Below are 21,508 nucleotides of genomic sequence, written 5' to 3'. Positions count from 1 at the left end.
TTTACCAGCGGACTATCCAAACTCAAACTATACCCATCCATTAAACTCAGATCCAGACATAAAAATCTACATATCAACTAAGTATTTTTAAGTTTTACTCATTCTTTCTATTTCTTCACTGAAACAAATCAATCTTATTTTTTCATCTTTTTATCATATGGGAAAGGATAATCTTCAAATAAAAGACGAATCAAATTTTTTTCTAGAAAAAAATTAACGAAATAACAAATCACGAATTATTCATCGAAAGAGAAGAAAAATCGAACCCAAAGTGGTATAACTTAGTAAAATTTGATATAACTATAAAACTTTGTACAACTTAATAAAATTTTAAATAGTTTAGATTGTATAACTTAGTAATACTTTGTGAATTTTGTGATGATGACTTAATTTGATAATTACGTTTTTGCATGAAGTGATGCTTCCAAAGAACAAAAATGAAACTATCTAACCTCTAATGGTGGAGACATGGAACAAAGTGAGAAGGATAGTGGTTTAGGTAGTGGAGAGATGAAAAAATGTGTAGATAAGAGTGTAGGAAAGAAGGACAGTACAAGTAATAAGGAAAAAATATCGTGGAGATAAGCAAAACGAGAAAGAAGCAATGAAGAACAAATCAATTATTGGCAACCAATACAAGTGGTAAAGAAAAAAAAATCAATCATTGTCAACCAATACAAATTCTTATAACTTGGTTCATGCTGGTCGACGCATCAGTGTAATGTAGATCCCGGTGAAAAGAACATACTCTGCATCACCAACGACAATTTCAACGACGAGCACCGTCAAGATAACGATCTGCTATATGATGATCTTCAAGCTCCAGAGTGTGAAGTGTACTTGAACACTCTGACTCGGCCGCAGCTCGACTTCCTTCTTCCAATGATATTTAGTGAAAAGTTCACTTTAGGGCATAGCGCATATTCTACTATACGGTTCAATGGATATAGATATGGTCATCAGACCATCTCCAATGGTTCTTCAATTTCCACTTTTTGCCCAATTTTTGTTTAATTTTAGCTTCAAAGGCACTTCATTTTTTCATTTATTCAAATTTTGAAGAATTAAACGGTATTTCTTCAAATTTGAAGAAATTCTGTTCAGTTCTTCATTTTTTGAATATGAACTTTTTTTATTTACGAATTAGTCTTTAACTTTAACTTATTGTTAATTTATATTTAAATAAACTATAAGTGTCTATGTCACCCAATTAGTTAAAGTTTATATTATTATTTTTTGTCTAATTTGATGCTAATAATGGAAAGCATTAAAATATTAATTTTCGAGTATTCTGTATTTGATTTGGAAGAATTTGAAATAAAATAAGCTCATTTTTTTGTTTTGAAATGTTTGGGTTAATCGCTTAAGAGATGTATGTATTTAACGTTTCTTTATAAATCTAATATTTTATGTTATTTGTAATAATTGTATCATATAATAATGTTTAACTTATAAAATAATTATTATTATTAAAACAAAATAATTGGGTTAAATTTAGTAAATTTTAAAAGTATAAAGTGTTATTAATAATTAATTATAGAGTGATGATAGAATATATTTTTTGAAGAACTTCATATTTTGAAAAAAAATGAAACTAAGCATTGGAAATGATCTAAAGACATCAGCTTCTTATTACACTATTTTAGTCAAAGAGAGAGACGAAAGAAACAGAGACGGAGATACAAAGCAGTGAGAGGCCCATTAAGAATTTTTGGCCCATTAGAACTCAAAACCGTTATTCCTGAAAATTACAAAACTTTCCTACAACTTCATAAATCTGAACATTATAACCCCAAATCGGCAAATCCTGACTCTTGACACGAAAATGACAGACACGATATTCCTTTGAACCCAATTTGACGGGGTAGTAAAAAAAAGACCAAAAGGCTGAGCAATATGTTGTATAACGATGATCCACAGTGTTTATCTCTTTCTGTTGGTTTTCTTCGCTTTGAAGATTCTGCGGCCTGACTTGTCACCGCCACCAGTGCTTCCCAGTGAGAAGCTCCCACCTCCTTGGAAGTCTAGACCGGGGGATGCCTGGAAAAGTGATGAGTTCTGTTGTGTGCTTGCAATAGGTTGGACTCCAAACTGGAACGGGTTAGCCATTGATGGAGGTGGCGTTGCTGACGCTCCGCCAAAGGAAAAGTTTGGCTGAGGCATTGACACAGGTTGTTGTCCAAACACTGGCTGTTGTATCATGGATGATTTATTAGCTTGCTCTGTGTCTTCTGCCATACTGTCTTCAATGATCATGTGTTGGTTATTGTTGAAACCATTTGTATTTGGTGGTGGGAAAAACCCGGGTGTTGAGTTTCCAAACGGAGACTGTGACGGAGTCGTTGAGGGAGCTGGGTTACTAAACACTGACTGTTGAGGAATGGCAGGAGCGGTTGAGCTGAGAAAGATGGGAGCAGAAGTGCTTGAACCGGTAGCAGCAGAAGATCCTCCGAATGAAAAGGTTTGAGATGAGGAAGTGGTGAATGAGGAACCAAAGGCTGGAGAAGAGTTGGGAGCTTGCCAGTTTGTACCAAATGGGGAAGTGCTCGATGTACCACTAGAGCTTGCAAAGGAGTTTGTCGAACTCAGTTCACTGATAGCGTTTGCTCCGCCTGAGAACATACTACCATTGAGGGTTGATTCAGCTGAGGTAGTTGACTCAATTCTCGAAGCACTGTTGCTAACAGTTTTCTCTGATTCAGTTGGCTTTCCAAAAGCAAAGCTGCAACAGCAAGAAAGAGGGTCAGATGAGGAGGCCCCATAGCGGATTGACTCGAGTAATGAAATTAATGTCTATAATTGAGAGGGCAAATCATTGTGCCACCAACCTGCTCGGCTTTTCTAACTTGATATCTGCAGATTGACCCGTGTTTTGATTTAGTAAGTCAGTAGCCGCCGGTGACGAGGAGGTGCTGGGAAACACAGCAGCAGCTTTTGTATGCTCTTCCCGAGAGATATCTTCCACTTCTGAGGCTAGCTTGGCGGGAGAAATACTCGACTTCTCAGTCCCTTGGATGAACTTAGAAGTTGGCTCAGAGGGCATATTACTTTGCTGAACAGCTTCAATGGGTAAAGCAGAAAATTGGCTTCTTCCAGTTTCCAGAGATCCATTACAAGTACTCTGAGAGGCGTCACCATTAGGAATATATGAAGTAGAGGCCATGACCTCAGACGAAATAAGTGGTTTCTTCCCTCTACGCATGCTGATATCAACATCTTTCTCCACTTTCAAGGTATTCTGTTTTTCTGCCTCTTGAAATGGAGTAGATGGCTCCCCATGACCATCAAAATCCTGCATTGTAGATCACAGTAGATGGTCAAAGATGTGCAGTGAGAATATGGTCAAAGGTTATACATACATGATGATCAACTATGAAAAACAGCAGAACTTTTTTACAGAAAAAGCAACTAAGACTAATTGGAAATATAAATAGGTAAAATCATAATTGCAGCTAGAGGTCTTAAGATTGGGGTTTCTACACTTGCCCGCTTTGACACTCTTATTTGCATAATGCATACTCTGGAAATATAAATATGAGAAAGAAACAATTTACCTCATCCGCTACCATCCGAAATGCTCGTTTTTTTGGAGGATGCTCTTCCACAGAACTTGTGAGAGGCAAATAAGCACCATTAACACAAGTCTCGTGATCTTTACTGGAACCTGCTTTGCTTGTGTCCCCAGCAGCATCACCAGTCTTCTCTTTCAGACCCGAAAACCCTCTGGCACCAGTCTCTCTAATTTTTTCCTGCTTTTGATGACTAGAACCTGGCAAATTTGCCTTCTTCTCAGGAAGATTATCCAAGAACTTTGGCGCCTCCGGATTCTGAAGACTCTTGAGAGCGGGGCCTCGTAGCATAGATGGTGATAACCTACTTGGTGATTTCTTCTTCGGTGAAACCATTTTATTAACTTGCTGCAATATTTTTGAAGCCAGCTCCCTCGACGTGGAAGGGACAAGGTTAAAATTTGAACCAGGAATATCCCCTACATCTTTCGATGTTTGCGTCATGTTTTGTCCACCACTGGCACGAACGGAAAGTGGGCTTTCCGAGACAGGCAGAGCCAAGCTTCTAAATGAAAGGTTGGATTTCTGGCGAATCCTCCTAACAGCGCCAGCAGATCCTATATCAGTATCCAACACTGAGCTCCTCCGTTTGAGACCCTACAAAATCATGTAAAAGCCATGTCAATACTTTGTTTAAGAGACCAATCTGTAAATTGTTTGGTGCATAGTCAAAAAATTCACCGATTGAAATCCTTTTCTAGAACCAGAAGCTAAGCTTTCTTCCCATGTGGTTGGAGATGCCTGGAAAAGAGAACCATTCTGAAAAGAAAAAAAAGAGAAAAGTAAACACAATAAGATTGGGAACCGGTTGCGAACTCTACAATAAAAAGGTAATGGTTCAACATTGAAACCTTAACAGTGGACTGATGCCTAGAGTATGGTGTTCTGGCCATGCTATAAACAGCAGATCTTCCCAGAGATCTAGGGGTGAGGAAACCATTTTCCAGAGGTCTTGGTCCAGAAAGCTTTGGTACCAGTGACATTGTACGTGACTTTGACGGAAATGGGGTTCTGTTCAGGTAAACAGAATCTTCCCTACCCGTTTGACCACGTGGCCCCAGCATAGGAGTAACTTCTGAAGGTCTGCTACACATGTAAGCTTTTGCAAGCTGCGCCGGCGAAGCAATGCACTCATCGAGAGCCTGGTAAGGATAAAATAAACAATCAAAGGATTAAGAATGTCATCTTGCATGAAGGTCGACATAAAACAGACTAGTATATCTCACACGTCTAACAACTTTCTTACCCTCGAACTTCCAAGAGGTGTTGAAACAAGGGTGTTCATAAATCCACTATCTGGATGCACCATATCCCTCCCATCTGGTGGTGGATTTCTCGCAACACTCGCTTCATTTCTCTGATCCCAGTTTACAGTGGATGAATCAACAGCTTTCGAACGTAGCAGGCTAGTTAATCGGTCAACTTCAGATCTGTAAAACCATCGAACGTGATCAACGAAATTTCAAAACAAGACGATTCAGTTATTCAGGAAATCAAAGACATCAACACATTGAAATGAAACGCACTAAAGAGAAGAAGAGGGAAAAAAATAATAGAGACTAGATATTCCACTCTTCTATATCATGAATGTTAACTGAATGAAAATATAAAGAAAGTTCGATAACCTAGTTGCTACTTTACTGGGTTAAATGTACAAGGTTAAGCTTGCAAGACAATGTACCTTGTAAAAGTTTTCTCCTTCAAAACTTTCTCAAGATCTGTATATCCATCCTTGCTTGGATTGCCTAATCCATTGGCTTCGTGTACCCGAACCAAATCATTCTTCATAGACAACTTCACATAGATCACATCAATACATAAACGATCAGTAACAATACAAAGGATGAAAGAACGAGGTAATACACATGACATGACAAAGAAGATAAATTTTTATTAAAGCTCATGTACTTACAGCAGAAGTATTCTCCCTGTGTCCAACCTTAGCCTCCTGCATCACATCTGATTAATAAAAATAGAAACAATACATATATTAATAACAAGAAATAATGATCCTAGCAGGTTAATTCAATTTATATGCAAACAAGCTAGATACTCAAAGAACATTCCATTAACATCTAAGTAAAAAGCTAAAAATCTGAACTTCCCGATGAAACTGTGATGAGACAAAAGAAATAAACAAGCCCTTTACCTCTTTCTGGAAACTGCTTCTGCTCCGGAGACTGTAAAGGCGTCTCACCTGAGACGAGGCGTTTCCGAAACACAGACGCGAAGAGCCTATGAGCGCTGTACGTGATAAGCCTCTGAGCCGGATCCACCAATTTCGATAACCAGCCTCCGCCGCCTCTGTCTTCTCCGATCCCATTTCTAGGGTTCTTCACGGAGGTCGGTGGTCGATCATACGGAGTTTTACGAGACCTTCTCGCCGGCGGTTTCCGGAACTTTCCGCCGGATCCTAACCCGCCGCCGTAGTAGGGGTTGCTGCTCTCTCCCCGTGCCGCGCTCGCCATCAGCCGAAACGAAAACGTGAGATCCAATCTAGGGTTTTCAACGAACTTTTTCCGCGAAAGGAAAAATCGAAAAATTTGGGGATTAGGGTTTTTTATTTTTTTTTTAATTTGTGGCGCCCGATATCGAGAGGGAGGAGCGTACCGAGACCAAAATAAAAGGAGAGGAGCGTAAAAGCGACGCAGATTAGTGAGGGTATAATCGTCTTTTCTGGTAAACATGAGTCCGTCGTCACGGTAAAATACCAAGACAGATTATTTACAGCCGTAAGATGAAAATCCCTCCCAACGGTTTATGATTTAGCTTTGGGTAATACCACCGTCACAGTAATACTTAGCGGGCTGGGCTTTTAGAGCACGTAATGGGCCCTACAACTGCGAAGTTGATAATGTTGTTTTTAACGGCTAATGCCTTGAGGAAAGGACTACAATGGTGCATGGTTAGGAGATTTTATAGATTTTCTAGCGAATAAACTCGCACATTCATTACATGATCTTTTTACAAACACAAAAAAAAAAACAATTTGTAAACATATCTTGCCATGATGGCACCCTTTTTGAGCTATGGAACAATGTGTATGGGTCAGTTGGGTAGGAATGTCACACCTGTTCATATAACATTTTTATAGCAGCTGGTCTTAAGTCATCCTCTAGGTATCTGCAACATCTAGTCAGATTCCAACGCAAGGAGGATTGTCTCATCATAGGTTTAGAATTGGAGTCACCAGCTTGGTAGGCATATCAGAGAAAGGAGAAGCTTGGGTTTGAGATAATGCTAGACTCGGTTTAGGAAGCTCCTGAACTGATGGTTCTAGAGAGATGACTTAACAGATGTGCTCTTCAAGCAGTTGCTAGGTTTGATGATCACAGCCTCATCTTAGTGGCTGATTGTCTAGACTGATGTTATGAATAAATAAGGTGTTTTATGAATTTTAGAAACTTTCATTTTAACAACTGGAAATGTTGTTTAACATCATTTTTTTTTTTGTAAAACCTGAAAACTTTCATTTCATCATTTTTTATCAAAAACCTGGTCACCAGGTCAGTTACTGTATCATGAATTTTTTTTTTGTCTTGAGTGTATAATAGACAATGTGGCTGAATTTTTTTTTTTAACACTGAATCATTATATAAGATACAAGACCAAACAGGTTATACATAGTTGTAGAAAACAAGTACTGCAGAAATACACCAGCACAAAAGAGAGAAAAACATTAACAATGGATACCAGTAGGTACCATTCAAATAGACCTCAATCTTTCCTAATGTAGGAGTTCTTCGTGAGGTGAAACACAACTGAATTGAGAATTACGAAGATGTTAGCATTGCAGCTATTCCCATTCAGAACTGAATTGTGCTAGGATTAGAAATACAAGTTTGACTCTTTATATTGCTTCAAAGAATTAAGAAGCCAAAGAGATCAAAAACTTGAAAATTAACCCAGGAAGACGAGGAGAGAAATGATTTAACCTTGCGACTTCCAAATATGAACCAGAGCTCCAAATGTTGGTTGGAGCCAGAGAAACTCATCCAAGAACTCGGAGACTAGCGACGATCAACACCATGTGGCTGAATTTAAGAGGGGTCTTGCACATTGATTATTATATTTATAGCGATCTCCCCTCTTCTCACAGTAGCCACAAGTTACGGACAAAAACAACTATGTGTACAGAAGTACAAATAAAGATTTGCCTAAACCAATCTAACAATAATTAACAAAATCTCATCGCAACAATATTGAGAAAAAAATAACACAATCATCAACATCATTAATATAATTCGTGATCTTTGGGTTTGTGTCTGAATACTACAAAGATATGCTAATGATCTTCTCTAAACCCATCTTCATAGGTCCCTCCCATGATACTTTCTTTATGCATGTTGATGTGCGTCTTTTTACACACTTGTTCAATGCCACCACGTAGGAGATTAAATTTTACAAGAAAAAAGGTCTAAAATGACGTCATTTCATGTTGATGCGCGTCTTCTTCGTCACACTCTTGAAGAGATAACCTAACGCTTCTATGCTTTCCTTGTAGTACAAGAAACCGTATAAAAATGATATGAGACCTTTGGACCAAGAAAGAGACAAAGTCAATACCCTAAAGCAATCCTAAACCCAAACCTTAAAACCTCCTATTACACATAAGTATCTCATATATACACATATCTTATATCATTCAAACACATTAGAAATTTTCTGTTACACAGTTTGATTTATTATTCCAAAAGAAATTTGCTCCGATACATATAAAGACTTGTCAATGTTGAGGAGGCAAAGGCCTGGCGGTGGCCGTCACCCGCCACCATTGACTCCAACGGTGAGCAACTTCAAGCCAAGAGCTCAATGGAACAACTCCGGATCATCCATAATCCTCTATGTCAATCTTCCTGGTCCATTGATCTCTTCTCTCTTTTTTTATTTGTTCTTGATAAGACCAAAATATTTAGTTGATAATAATTATGTAAGTTTCTTGTAACCGACAGGGTTTTATAGAGACCAAGTAGAAATCAAGAAGGATGATAAGACGCGAGCTATCTACATTCAAGGCCAGCGACCACTCTCTACTCATACTAAGGCTCGTTTCAATGAAGTTTACCGTGTTCCCGAGTCGTGCGATATGACGAAACTGAACACTTCCTTCTCACATGGACTATTGACGATCGAGTTCCCGGCGGTTGTGGAAGATGAGAAAACGGAAAAGGCAGGGAATGATCAGGGGAAGACTGTAGAGAGTCTTGATAATGAGGAGAATAGAGGGGCTGGTCTCAGTGGGAGTAGCTTGGGACGGAAGAAACCTTCGGATAAGGAGAAACAAGTGGGAACAAGTCAAGAGAAAGCTGTTACAATGGCGAATAAAGAAGAACCCATTACGTCTAAATCAGTGGTTGAGGGTAAGAGAGCAGTGCCAGCGGCTAAAGTGAAGAATGAAGAGAAAGTGAAAGAAGGAGAAGCCAGCTCTGCTCAAATAGGCCAACAAAAGACTTTACAGAAGGTAAAGGAGGAAGAGGCTAGAAGTACACCGATCATTGGTGGTAGCTTGGAAGCCAAGGTACTTGCAAAAGAAGAGATTGAGAGGAAGAAAGTTGGTGATATTGGTCAGAAAAAGACTGTACAAGAGGTGAAGGAGGAAGGAAGTACTAGAAGGCCAACCATTGATGGTAGCTTGGAACCTAAGGTACATGCTAAAGCAGAAAAGGTAGTTGAGAGAAAGGGAGATGGTGAAATAGGTCAGAAGCTGAATGGGGAAGGAAAGATTGGCTTGGGAGAGAAGAAAGAGCAGAAACATGATAAGATGGTTGGATACAAGGTTAGTGAAGGAGGGATTCAAGAGAGAGTGGAAGAAAAGAAAGTAGAAGACGCTGGTCTAGTCAAAGAAACAAGAGATCTGAAAGGTAAACCTGAAGTCATGGAACCAAGAAGGGTAGATTTAGATGTGAAGGAAGACTTAACCAAAGGAGGTGAAGACAGAGAAAAGATGCTTGAAAAGAGTTCAGAATCAGAAAAGGATACATTACTAGTTGAAGAACAGAGGAAGACCAGCATGGATACTCCTGCAACAGAAGGAAGAATACAAGAGGAAAAAGGGAGTCATAAATATGACACATCTTTGGTCAATGTTGGAGTAGCTTCTCTTGTCATTATGGGGTTTGGTGCATACGTCTTCGTACCACTTGTAAAAATGTTCTACTGATTCTGTTAAAAAAAACAAAAGCAGATGCCACTTAAGGAAAATATACCAGGACATTAGTCATTAGTGTACCACATTCATAATTCTCTATGGAACTCAAGCCGGACGCTGAAATTAGCTTTGCAAACTCTTCAAGATTGCATGAAGCCCAAGCTTCTAATCCTGATTTTTTTTAAAGTATCACAAACATTCATACAAGTATGTAACGCCATCATAAAGAGTGTTATGTAATGAGTAACACTATGTTACTTAGATCTCTATAAATATGCTAGTAATATTCAATTATTTTCATACAAACAAAAAACTTCATTTATGTCGCACGACTTTTCATGTGACAGAATTTGAATCTTACTGATATAGATGATATACTCTACCTAGAATGTTTGTGGCATGGCCTTAATTTCTAAGTCATGTTTTCTTGTTTGCAATTGCATTTCCATAATTTTCAAGTCTCATTCAAGATGAATATCACCCTTTTTGTGTAATCACACCCAAGTAAACATATCATATAAATCAACTTTAATATCATCAATTATCAGAAATAACTCTGGATATTTGTACATCTTTTTATATATTTTCAATGAGTACTTAAAAGCTTTTATTGCTTCGAAATCTGTAATTGAATGTGTTTTGACCATTATTTCATTTTTATCTTCATTGATTACAAACTCTATCTTCATTGTAAACACTGACTTTAGTTTAATTGTCATATTTATACTTTACTTGAAATTTATTTTGGATCAACTTTCATTTTCAAACTGCCAAAAGAACTACATAGGTATGAAAAATACATTGAGTGCATTCAATTTTTAGAAATGTGGAGATGCATCATAAAATAATATGGGTTACCAACTTTTTTTCCCCAAAATAATAAAGAAGTAAACTCACCAATGAATGAATATCTTCCACGTATACATAGTTTGGTGGCCCTTCATCATGAATATCATATTTTTCATCCTCAATAATTTGGGCTGAACTGAAAGTATGATTCAGTGACTCTTAATTAAGTCTCAATACGATTGCATTGTGCACAAACAATGTCCAATTAGTTTATTGTAATTACAGTATAACTCTTAGTGAGAATAACTTACTAGTTTATGCATGTGAATGTGGAGATTGTATCATTTCAGGAAGTTGACGAGTATTCAAGTTTATTTCCAATCGAGATTGGAGGGTATCAAATGAAAGATAATCTAGTTGAGTTTGATCTTGAGGCCTCAAAGTTTTATTTCACCTTCTTTTCTTTTGCGTCACAACACATCATGTAGTCCACAGTGATGAGTTACTATAAAGCTCATTCATTATCTTTCTATTTCCGGCACAACGCATATTATTAATAAGAAATCAACATAAGAACAACTTATTGGTCGCTGAACTTTTACTATTGTTTGACTAGCAGCAAGCCTCATATAAGCGCCATGAGTTCTTGTGATGTCACATGGTTTTTGAGGTTCATGTTCATCTAAGCAGTATGATAATGACTAGCCATGTAGAACAATCTGTAGACTAACTCTGCTCAGGCAACGTCAAAATTGCTACATGTCATTGACATTATCTGCAATAATATATGTAAAGTTGTCAGAATGATATGAATTGACAATTCAGTGAGTTCTTTGTTTTTACAAACTATATCTTTTTTTATAAATATTGACTCCAGTTTAATTGGCATACATATCCTTACTCAAAAACTTTATTTTTGGATAATTTAATAAACTTCCATTTCCAAACTATCAAAAAATTTACATAGGTATGACAAATTACATTGAGTGCGTTCAATTTAAAATAATGTGGAGATGCATCAAATAATAACATAAACTACCAATTATTATAAAATAATAAAGAAATAAAGTCACTAGCTAATGAATGAATATCTTCCATGTATACATGGTTGGGTGGCTCTTCTTCTTAATCAACATCATCAACATCACCTTCTTCTTCCTCAAAAATTTTGGCTGAATTGAACAAGTGATTAAATGTCTTTTAATTAAGCTCCAACACCTATGCATTGTGCACAAAAAAAAATCTCCAATCATTGTATTGCAATTGCAATATAACTCACAGTGAGAATAACTTGCTAGCTTATCCATGTGGAGATAAAGTCTTTCACTTAGCTGCATGAAAGAAAAGTTGAATTTGCTCATGCAAAAAAAATTCAGATAAAAGATTGAAATTTTCATAAATTTGTTATATAAGAAACTAAAGTTATTTAACTATGTGATTTGTTAGCATGTTTCAAAATCTTCAAGTCATATCTCATCTTTTTTAGCCACTTAGATATAGATATAAACAACAACAACATAAAAACAAAAATAATTTTCTTCTCAAAGTCTAAATTTGACTTTATAAATATCACAAAAACTAACACTTAATAGTTTCACATAAATCCACTCAACTCAGATCTAGGCTTGTTAGTCTTCTAAATCGATTTATATTTGCTATACATATATCTATTATAACATGCACTTGTTCACAAAATGCAACAAGGTGTCTTCAGCAAAAAAGAATTTACCGAGTATCGTTCAAATTGAAGACTAACCGCTCCAGCAGCGCGCAATGTACAGCCCAACTTCGCAGCACAATGTCGAGTGAAATTGGGCTACAAAAAATGAAGAAAAATAAACAATTAGAAATGATATTCTCTAGTTTATTTGTATTAAGCATGAAATGTACTCTACATAATGATGTTGCATATCTACATTACGGAGCTCGAAATACTTCAACTAAGAGCAAGGAACAAATACGTAAGAGTAAATGATATGTTCATTGCATTAGAAGTTAACGTTATTGATCAATTTTATGTTAATTATTTAAAACATTTTACTTATTGATTCAAATTGCTTCAACCAATTGGTCTGTTTTTTTCTGTTTGGTTCACTTTGCACACATCGCAACTACTCACACTATGGCCTAGATCACTAAACGTCATGAAACATGATTTTTTTTTTTTTGGAACGCTACTTCATTAAAATCATCACACCTTGACCGCTTGATCATGAAAACATGAAACATGATTTATTTGAGTCTTTTCACACCTTGAATCACTGGACGTCATGAAAGAGGATTTGATTATATTTATTTTGGCTTCCAATAAAGATTAAAATAGAAAGGTCAACAGTTGACCATGTATATTAGTCTAGTTTTTTTTTTTGTCACAAAACTTTTTTTTCTCATCTGTATTAACATTAAAAACCAAAATTACAAAGGCTAAAGTCAAAGACAATAAGCCCAAAAGCAAAAGAAAAAAGCTACCCGAAACCCACAAACCCAAATCAAAAAGAAGCCTTAAGAAGAAAGTAAGGGACTCGACCGACTCCACGCGTTAACTGATAGCGTGGCAGGGACACGTGTCCACCATGCGAGTCACCAACGACTTCAGTGACAAGATCGAGTCCGACGAAGCTCTAGTCGGTGAATCCACCGGAAACAAACCGGAACAGGATCCCGTTCGAAGAGACTCAGCGGAAACGATACAAGTAGATGAAAGCACCATCATTTACACCGCTTTAGACTTAAACTAGGGACTTTTAAAACTGAAGTTTTTAGATTGAACAAATCAACCATCAATCCTCTTCCGAAAGCCACTTGAGCAGCGAAAATCCAAAGCCAAACGATCTTGCTTCAGTAATAGAGTTCCAATCAAAACGATCGATCTCAAACCAGCCGAGATGAAACTGATTGAAACAGGGAAGACGCGAAGAAGCAGAGATCACCAAACCCAGGAAAGCCCTGGAGATAAACGCCATCTACGCCATAAGAGAACGCTAGAGGCGAAGCCAAGAGCCAACAAGTACACCGGAGCCGCTGGTGTGTCGTCGGAGCCAAAAGCCAACGGCGTCACCAAAAGAAGAGCCTGCCGTCGGAGACATAAGCCATCCAATCGATGTTGAAGAAACCATCGACTGCTGAAACAGATTTTCGCTCGTCGAAAACGACCGGAGATTAAGAACCATCGTCTCACTCTCTCTGTGAAAGATCTAGAGAGAGAACAGAGAGAGGAGAGAGGTTACTATCTATCAATATATTAGTCTAGTTTATATGTCATTATATTGGTTATAGTTTTTCATTATATAACAACAGTTTATTTTGGTTATATATGTAATATGTCTTTCCTAAGAAAAAAGGGTTTAACTAGTCTATTATAAAGGCGCTTGAGATACATCTGCGGACAATGTCAAAGAAAAACATATTAATCGAGTAAGTTCTTTTATCATAAATTATTCCTTGACAGCTTTCGATCAAGCATATTTAAATATCCAAATTTGACCATATAATCCCAATAAATATTGTAATGTGTATTGTAGGATTTGGTAGAACGTATTAATAAATAAAATAATAATAATTTGTCAACTACTTGTGATGGTGAAGCCTAGTAATTTAAATTTGACTATGTGAACTTACAACATTTGAAATCAAAATTGGCGAATAAGAAAAAGAAAAAAAAAGCACACTATTGATGATAGTAATCAGCAAATGAACTGAACCAGGAATGTAAAGCATTACACAAACTTATTTTTTGTAAATTAAAGTTATATGTGTTCATAGGAAAGCTAATCTTATAATTAATCAACATTAGTTGCGACTTATGAAAAAAAAAAACATACCACCGAGATGCATGCTTATCGTTGTTTTACATAAAAGAAGAACAAAAACATGAGAAGCACTTATGAATTTACATTGTTAATAACCTAAATAAAATTTTCTAGCCTGCTTTGTGCATCGCACGTAAGTTGTTAATTTTATTCAAAGTATTAACTATAGTTTTTTTTCTTCTTTTGTATTTATATATAGCTAGTACTATCTCCAAACCAAACATAACTAAAGAGAAACTTCAAACGAAGAAAACATCAAAAGGGCAGAGGAGGAAGCTAAGAAAATGTCTTCCTCCTACGGCAAAGTCGACGAGCGTGAACATGTAACGCTCGAAGCTCGTCGCAAGTCGAGGAAGAGAATCACGATCATCGTCGTATCGCTACTCGTTCTCGTCGGTATCGTGATCGGAGCCGTCTTCGGAACCATGGCTAACAAGAAGTCAACGACAGTGGAAACCAACGATAACGGAGACTCAATCTCCGTTTCCGTTAAAGCCGTTTGCGACGTTACACTACATAAAGACAAGTGTTTCGAAACGGTCGGATCAGCTCCAAACGCAAGCAGCCTCAATCCAGAACAGCTGTTTATATACGCCGTCAAGATCACAATCGCAGAGGCCACGAAAGCTCTCAACGCCTTCTCCTCTTCAGGAGACAACACCACCATGCATGCTTGCGTCGAGCTTCTTGACCTAACGATAGATAACCTCGAAAACACGTTGACATCATCACAAAACGGTGACGTCACGTTACCTGAGCTAGTCAGTGACCTCCGTACATGGCTGAGCTCAGCAGAGACGTACCAAGATACTTGTATAGAGACGTTGGCTGAGTCTAACCATCCAGATTCTAAGACGTTCGGAGAAAGTCAGCTCAAGAACGCAACGGAGCTAACGAGTAACGCCTTGGCTATCATCACATGGCTCGGTAAGATAGCTGACTCCTTCAAACTCAGGAGGCGTTTGCTGAGTGCTGACGTGGCGGTGGACTTCAACGTGGGTAGGAGGTTGTTGCAGAGCACTGATTTGAGGAGAGTGGCGAATATTGTGGTGGCGAAGGATGGTTCGGGGAAGTATAAGACGATAAGTAGGGCTTTAAAGGATGTGCCTGAGAAGAGTGACAAGAGGACGGTTATATATGTGAAGAAAGGAGTTTATTTTGAGAATGTGAAAGTGGAGAAGACCATGTGGAATGTTGTTGTGGTTGGAGATGGAGAGAGCAAGAGTATTGTCTCTGGTAAACTCAATGTCATTGATGGAACTCCCACTTTCCAGAGCGCCACGTTCGGTAATTCTCTCGATTTTTTGACCATTTATTTTATGCCCAAACACATAACATGATATGATGAACCAACTAATCTAGTAACCTAGAGGATGAATATTGAGAACTAAAGATTTTTTTTTATCAAAAATATCAATAAAACTAATAATTTCTCCAGATTTTCAATTTGGTTAGTTTAGAATGATTTGCTTTGCCAAGCTTCTTTAGGTTCTTTGTTAATTATCTCAATGCTTATTGTACATCTTCTTCATTGTTTTCTAATGATGTTTACATTTTAAAAATATCATAAATTAGAAGAAATAGATTGTCATGCAAGAAAGGGTTCAATTTTGCTTTGTTTCAAAAATTGTTAGATGGTAATTAGGCGCTATGTATAGATTACTATCTCGATCTTTCAAAAAAAAAACGTTTTGGAAAAGTTATTTCGTTTATGGCCGATTTATCGCATATTCTATATCAATTTTAAGAACATTATTAGTTTCAGCTATGAGTGCAATAAACTAACCGAAATAACTTGAATGCTTGTCATGTGGCTACCTAATAAAACAACCGAAATAGATCTTATGTGACATAATCTCTACACGAAAGATATATAATCCTTGATTGTAACCCAATAAACCAGTTTTATGATTGATGTGCTATGTTTCAAGAAACTAGGTTTTTATACTTTGTTATGCTTCAAGAAACCAGTTTATATACTTTCCTATATATGTTCTCCACAGCTGTGTTCGGGAAAGGGTTTATGGCAAGAGACATGGGTTTCATCAACACAGCCGGTCCATCGAAACACCAAGCCGTAGCTCTAATGGTCAGCGCGGATCTCGCCGCCTTCTACCGATGCACAATGAACGCATACCAAGACACGCTTTACGTGCATGCACAACGTCAGTTTTACCGTGAGTGCACCATAATAGGAACAGTCGATTTCATCTTCGGTAACGCAGCCTCCGTTCTACAAAACTGCAAGATTCTCCCTCGCCGACCAATGAAGGGACAGCAGAACACAATAACCGCTCAAGGACGCAAAGATCCTAACCAGAACACAGGAATCTCGATTCACCGTTGCAGCATATCTCCGCTTGGTAACCTAACTGGTGTTCAGACGTTTTTAGGTCGGCCATGGAAGGATTTCTCGACGACGGTGATAATGGAATCTTCGTTGAATGGGTTTATCGATCCGAAAGGTTGGCTACCGTGGGTCGGAGACTCTGCACCGGATACTATATTCTACGGTGAGTATAAGAATACCGGTGCTGGTGCGTCGACGAAGAATAGAGTTAAGTGGAAGGGGTTAAGGTTTTTAAGTACGAAGGAAGCTAATAGGTTTACGGTTAAGCCTTTCATCGACGGAGAAAGATGGCTTCCGACGGCTAAAGTGCCGTTCAGGTCCGGTCTCTGAGTTTGTTTTCCTATAACGAGATTTCCAATGTAATCTCTTTTATTTTTGGATGTGAATAAAGTGTTTATTGTTATTCTATTGTATCATTCGATTGATTAATTTCAAATCACACTATCTAAAATTAAACAAGGTGAGCATATTGTGAATTTGTGTTGTTATATTATTAGTTGAGAATTTGTTTGTTTTTTCTTTATTTCATTTTGAAGATATATCTTATATAGATCAAATCTCATCCATTGCATATGTATATGTTGGCCATTATACATGTTCTAAATGGCAAAAGCACTCTATATTTCTTTGAAAAGTACTTAGTTGTTCTAGATTAATCTCGTTCAAATATTTAATTGTTCTGAAGAATAAAACAACTTATTATAAGCACTTATAAATAATCATGAATCATGAGAAACATTCGCTGCATTCCTATTGGTTCCTTTCAATAAAAGTCCATCTTAAGGAGTGGATAGCACGCATGCACCGCGTTAGAGACGTCATTTGAACCGATGATAATTATATGTGCATAGAAAACGAAATAAGATAATGTACAAAAAATCATATTTCATATGTATCTATGCAAAAATAATGTATTTTTGGAGCAGTATCACTTAATCCTTCCGCACCAACCTATGAAGAGGTAATGCAACACAACAACTAGCCAATGTAGCCATCAAACGATATAGTTTGCAACGTTTCCAAATCAGGGAATAACTGAGGGAGAGAAATAATCCAGGGTTTCGTATTAGAAAAGAAACTTGAAATACTGGGAAACGCTTTATTAGTCGGCAACAGTCTCGTGAAGATGTTCAGTGTCATAACTCCACTCAACGAGACTTATCCTTGACACTCAATACACACAATGTAATAAGTTGTATTTTTTCGTAGTCATTAGATATTGTTCGTTATATCTCCTGTGTATGCCTTTTGCATATATAGCATATCTGGTTGATGATTCAAAATTTAATAGTTCGAATTCTTTATGCGTGTGTTATCTTAGATACATAATTATATAAAATGAACAAATAAACTGGTTAAATACTTTAATATGGTTAGTTGGTACACTAAAAAAAGGTAATGTTTTCATATATATTATGCAAAACCAATTATGGTTCGACTGATAAAATGATTTTATTAATTGTATAACTAAACACCAAAAATCAAGACTCCAATACTTAGAAGAAATGAATATTTATTTGCTTTATAATTAAATGAGGAAGTACATATATAAATATTATCTCATATGATGTGATTATCATTCTTTGCGAACCAAACCACCATAGAATGGAATATCGGTTTGAGGCAACCAAGTATCTCCCAAGGTAAAGTTGTAAACCGTGAAGTTCATCGCTTGTGCCATGTCCAATAAATTGTACCCTAACCACTGCACTCTCCGGTCTGTCTTTGCCCCCGGTCCGAAGTTATCATACTCGCCGTAGTAAATCGTGTCTAATCCAGTTGTACCATTCCACTCGAGCCATCCCACTGGTTGAACAATGTCACTAATATATGATTGCATGAAAACCGTCCTAGAGTAAGGCTTCCACGGCCGCCCTAGGAACGTCATGGTTGAGGTAGGATCAGCTGCAAGATCTGGTGCGGCTTTGATGGTACAGTTGATAATAGAGATTCCAGTGTTTTGGTTTGGTTCGGTTCTTCCATGGGCTGTAATTGCATTCTTCTGCTTCGCCATTGGTTTTCTAGCATATATATTGCAGTTTTGAAAGATTGCAGCTGCGTTTCCGAATATAAAATCAATGGTACCTATAACAAAAGCAAAGGAAGAAAAAGGGACATATTAAAAATGTATCAGTGAAAAGCCATTCATGTAAATTCATATATATGTATAATTAATTAATGAGTTTTTACTTTTAAATCAAGTACCACAATGAAAATTTTGAGTTATAAGATTGAACCTGGTTTATGCAAATCATATTCCAATAACACAATACAAAAGTATATAAAAATGAAAAGGCAGTAGCAAAACTAATCATACCATATATATCGCATTCGCGATAGAACTGTCTAAGAGAGTGGACGTAGAGAGTATCTTGATAGCCTTCAAAACTACATCGGTAAAAAGTGGATCCTTCAGCATTGTTCCTCAAGGCCACGGCCTGATGCTTCTCAGGTCCAGCTGTGTTTCTGAATGTAACATCAACTGCCATGAACCGTTCTCCAGTCACCGCTACAAAATCAAATTAACACTATCATACACTAAGCAATTTGCTAGGCACAATTCCAAATGAGTAAAGTGAACAAATTAGAAGAAGATAAAAAACTAACCAAAGCTCGAGCAATTATACGTAGTCCAACCATCAACAACATTATGGTTCCCCGTAATGATCGTCTTATTGATTCCATCTCCCATAAGCAATAAATTCTTTTTGTTGATTGGAACAACGATATATTCTTCGTAGACACCTTCCCTTGCGTAAATGACAAAGTAACCATCCTCCGGTCTAGCGTTATTAGGTGCTGCTGCTATCGCGTCAGTAATGGTTGTGAAGTTGTCGGATTTGTATGGACCGACGATAACCGCTTGACTGACAAGGATGGAACCGCCGCTAGTCACCCCAAGCTCACCCAGCTTCCGGGCAGCTTTCCGACAATCTTTGTCATTGTCGCATGTTTTACGTAAAACCTGTATAAAAAAATAAAAAAAAAGTATATCAAACATGTTAATATGCTCTTAATTATTACATAATTAGGTTATAATTTCATGTCTTGCTAAATCTGTGTTTATTGTAGCCGCACGAAATGACAGTGGACCATCCTATGATGAGGGAATCCACGTGAACACAGTTGGATTCGAGTGTGGACCCAATTGATTTTTTTAAAAGTCAAAGATGGAACCTATTTGATCATTGTTTTACTTGCAATAAAATGTGGCCTAAAAATGAGCGTAGGCCATGTGACATTTACTCTCTTATGCTTCTGGATCACACACACAACAAGAGCACGTCCATTTCATTCTGACTCGATCTAGAAACTTAAAGATATGTTCGAATATTTTATCAATCCCTACGTCCTAAACGAGTAATTTCAAACCATATATTAAAAACTTGATCAGTATCTGTCCTCCTAAACGATAGTTTCATTATTGTAAACCATGATTAAATATTTTGTTATTATTTCCAGAAGCAAATAATAATAAAAGTTTGATTACCTTAATCAAAGTCTCGAGCGGCTCGCGATAGGTTGAGTTACGACCACCAAGAATCTTCCCTTTAGAGGCTTTAAACCTCTTCAAGTTACGGTTAAGAGCGTGGCTCACAAGCCCCAACGACACACTGTAAAGGCGAGTGAGATTTCCCATCGGCGAACCAATAGCGGCGGCGAAACCACTCTTCGCCTCCACGAGTCCGTCAAGACACGTCTGCTGGTTCGTCACCACACCACTTAAAAGACTGTTCACATGCTCCACGAGCGCCGCCGTCATCATATCAGCCATTTTGAGCTCAGCCGCGACGGTTTCAAGATAGCTCACACTCAGCTCAGCTAACTCGCCGCAGTCCGCCACCGCGCCTATTTCCTCGGCCGTCATGGAGCCGGGTTTGCTTCTCACGCGGCGTACGTACCCGTTGATGACTTTGGAGAGGCGGCTCGCTTGTTTGAGACATTGCTTGATCGTGAACTTGCCGTAGCTGTAGGGGTCGGACGGTGAGGATTTGACGGCGGAGAGGATCGTACGGCAGAGCTTTGGGTATGGAGTTGACTTACAAGCGTCAGAAGTTGACTGTGAGGGAGGCAGAGAAGGTGGCTTAGAGGGAGGCAAGGAAGGTGGCTGAGACGGAGGCAAAGAAGGTGACTGTGATGGAGGCAAGGAAGGTGGCTGTGACGAAAGCTCAGAAGGGGACGGTGAGGGAGCCTGTGGTGAGATTAGAAACGCACATGAGAGGAAAAGAACTGACAGGAACAGGAGAGAAGAAGAGAAGTGGAGTGTTTTCATTTTGTTGTATCTGTTTATGTTATGGTGTTTGTTTAGTGAATTGGCTTTATATTGTGTGTATATATAGGGACATACGAGGAGGTATTTAATGAATGCATGGGTTGGAGGGAAACTATATTATGTAATGCATGTTGGTCTAATAATTAATATTGTATAATACATGTAAATAATTTCGTTTTGGTCAAATAAAGAGTTTCATGTGTTATGTTATCTTAATTGTTTTATGCAGCCGGTGGTCCACCGTCACGATAACCAACTTTGGGTTGACTTGATTAGAGAGAGTTTTTAAATTTTCATGTGATCTAACCGTAAAATTGGGTATTTTCTAGTGTTTAAAATTTTTGTTTAGTACAAATTGTTATGCTAGAAACTGTAATTGTCTGTAATAGAAAAAGGCAATCAGGCATGTTTATACATTTCTCCAAATTGTTATGCTATAAACTGTAAGTCGTCGGTAATAGAAAAAGGCAATCAGGCATGTTTATACATCTCTCGAGTTTAATTTGCAATTAGAAATTAACAAGGTGGGTTGACTTTTTGTTAGAAAAGTTACGTTTCATATGATTTGAT

At 37.6% G+C, this 21,508-nt stretch overlaps 4 protein-coding genes across 6 annotated transcripts; 2 read left to right on the top strand and 2 right to left on the bottom strand.

Annotated features, from left to right (window-relative positions):
• Window positions 1-1,595: 1,595 nt before the first annotated feature.
• On the bottom strand, window positions 1,596-6,490 carry LOC103847375 (nuclear pore complex protein NUP1). 3 transcript variants are annotated; one of them, XM_018656106.2, is made up of 10 exons: window positions 5,719-6,490; window positions 5,482-5,528; window positions 5,251-5,363; window positions 4,816-4,999; window positions 4,421-4,711; window positions 4,251-4,328; window positions 3,555-4,166; window positions 2,829-3,292; window positions 2,366-2,722; window positions 1,596-2,308 (listed from the first exon to the last, which is right to left on the bottom strand). In XM_018656106.2, the coding sequence occupies exons 1-10, from the start codon at window positions 6,254-6,256 to the stop codon at window positions 1,924-1,926; spliced, it is 3,069 nt and encodes a 1,022-aa protein (XP_018511622.2). In that variant the 5' UTR covers window positions 6,257-6,490; the 3' UTR covers window positions 1,596-1,923. The 3 variants fall into 3 exon arrangements, with proteins under 3 accessions (XP_018511622.2, XP_009122695.2, XP_018511620.2); XM_009124447.3 differs by having other exon boundaries at window positions 1,596-2,722; XM_018656104.2 differs by having other exon boundaries at window positions 1,596-2,722; window positions 4,251-4,310.
• Window positions 6,491-7,762: 1,272 nt separating this feature from the next.
• Window positions 7,763-10,211, top strand: LOC103847366 (inactive protein RESTRICTED TEV MOVEMENT 2). The gene is made up of 2 exons (XM_009124435.2): window positions 7,763-8,428; window positions 8,522-10,211. The coding sequence occupies exons 1-2, from the start codon at window positions 8,299-8,301 to the stop codon at window positions 9,727-9,729; spliced, it is 1,338 nt and encodes a 445-aa protein (XP_009122683.1). The 5' UTR covers window positions 7,763-8,298; the 3' UTR covers window positions 9,730-10,211.
• A 3,787-nt stretch (window positions 10,212-13,998) lies between these two features.
• On the top strand, window positions 13,999-17,582 carry LOC103847358 (putative pectinesterase/pectinesterase inhibitor 24). Its single transcript, XM_009124425.2, has 2 exons — window positions 13,999-15,602; window positions 16,319-17,582. The coding sequence occupies exons 1-2, from the start codon at window positions 14,600-14,602 to the stop codon at window positions 16,993-16,995; spliced, it is 1,680 nt and encodes a 559-aa protein (XP_009122673.1). The 5' UTR covers window positions 13,999-14,599; the 3' UTR covers window positions 16,996-17,582.
• A 510-nt stretch (window positions 17,583-18,092) lies between these two features.
• On the bottom strand, window positions 18,093-21,125 carry LOC103847348 (probable pectinesterase/pectinesterase inhibitor 25). The gene is made up of 4 exons (XM_009124413.3): window positions 20,156-21,125; window positions 19,273-19,630; window positions 18,983-19,174; window positions 18,093-18,750 (listed from the first exon to the last, which is right to left on the bottom strand). The coding sequence occupies exons 1-4, from the start codon at window positions 20,936-20,938 to the stop codon at window positions 18,242-18,244; spliced, it is 1,842 nt and encodes a 613-aa protein (XP_009122661.1). The 5' UTR covers window positions 20,939-21,125; the 3' UTR covers window positions 18,093-18,241.
• Between the last annotated feature and the right edge of the window lie 383 nt (window positions 21,126-21,508).

This window comes from Brassica rapa, chromosome A01, assembly GCF_000309985.2.
Source record: "Brassica rapa cultivar Chiifu-401-42 chromosome A01, CAAS_Brap_v3.01, whole genome shotgun sequence".
Classification (NCBI taxonomy): domain Eukaryota; kingdom Viridiplantae; phylum Streptophyta; class Magnoliopsida; order Brassicales; family Brassicaceae; genus Brassica; species Brassica rapa.
Note: the sequence above shows the minus strand (reverse complement) of the source record. Positions and strands in the feature narration are given on the sequence as shown.

What these genes read in the sequence shown, in the direction of transcription:
- LOC103847358 (XM_009124425.2), top strand. Translation starts at nt 14,600, where the DNA reads ATGTCTTCCTCCTACGGCAAAGTCGACGAGCGTGAACATGTAACGCTC. An exon ending in TTTCCAGAGCGCCACGTTCG is followed by an intron (nt 15,603 to 16,318) that starts GTAATTCTCTCG and finishes TGTTCTCCACAG; the next exon opens with CTGTGTTCGGGAAAGGGTTT.
- LOC103847366 (XM_009124435.2), top strand. Translation starts at nt 8,299, where the DNA reads ATGTTGAGGAGGCAAAGGCCTGGCGGTGGCCGTCACCCGCCACCATTG. An exon ending in CCTCTATGTCAATCTTCCTG is followed by an intron (nt 8,429 to 8,521) that starts GTCCATTGATCT and finishes TGTAACCGACAG; the next exon opens with GGTTTTATAGAGACCAAGTA.
- LOC103847375 (XM_009124447.3), bottom strand. Translation starts at nt 6,256, where the DNA reads ATGTTTACCAGAAAAGACGATTATACCCTCACTAATCTGCGTCGCTTT. An exon ending in ACAGGGAGAATACTTCTGCT is followed by an intron (nt 5,364 to 5,481) that starts GTAAGTACATGA and finishes ATCTATGTGAAG; the next exon opens with TTGTCTATGAAGAATGATTT. An exon ending in CTAGAAAAGGATTTCAATCG is followed by an intron (nt 4,167 to 4,250) that starts GTGAATTTTTTG and finishes ATGATTTTGTAG; the next exon opens with GGTCTCAAACGGAGGAGCTC.
- LOC103847348 (XM_009124413.3), bottom strand. Translation starts at nt 20,938, where the DNA reads ATGAAAACACTCCACTTCTCTTCTTCTCTCCTGTTCCTGTCAGTTCTT. An exon ending in GTATAATTGCTCGAGCTTTG is followed by an intron (nt 19,175 to 19,272) that starts GTTAGTTTTTTA and finishes TTGATTTTGTAG; the next exon opens with CGGTGACTGGAGAACGGTTC. An exon ending in TCGCGAATGCGATATATATG is followed by an intron (nt 18,751 to 18,982) that starts GTATGATTAGTT and finishes CTTTTGTTATAG; the next exon opens with GTACCATTGATTTTATATTC.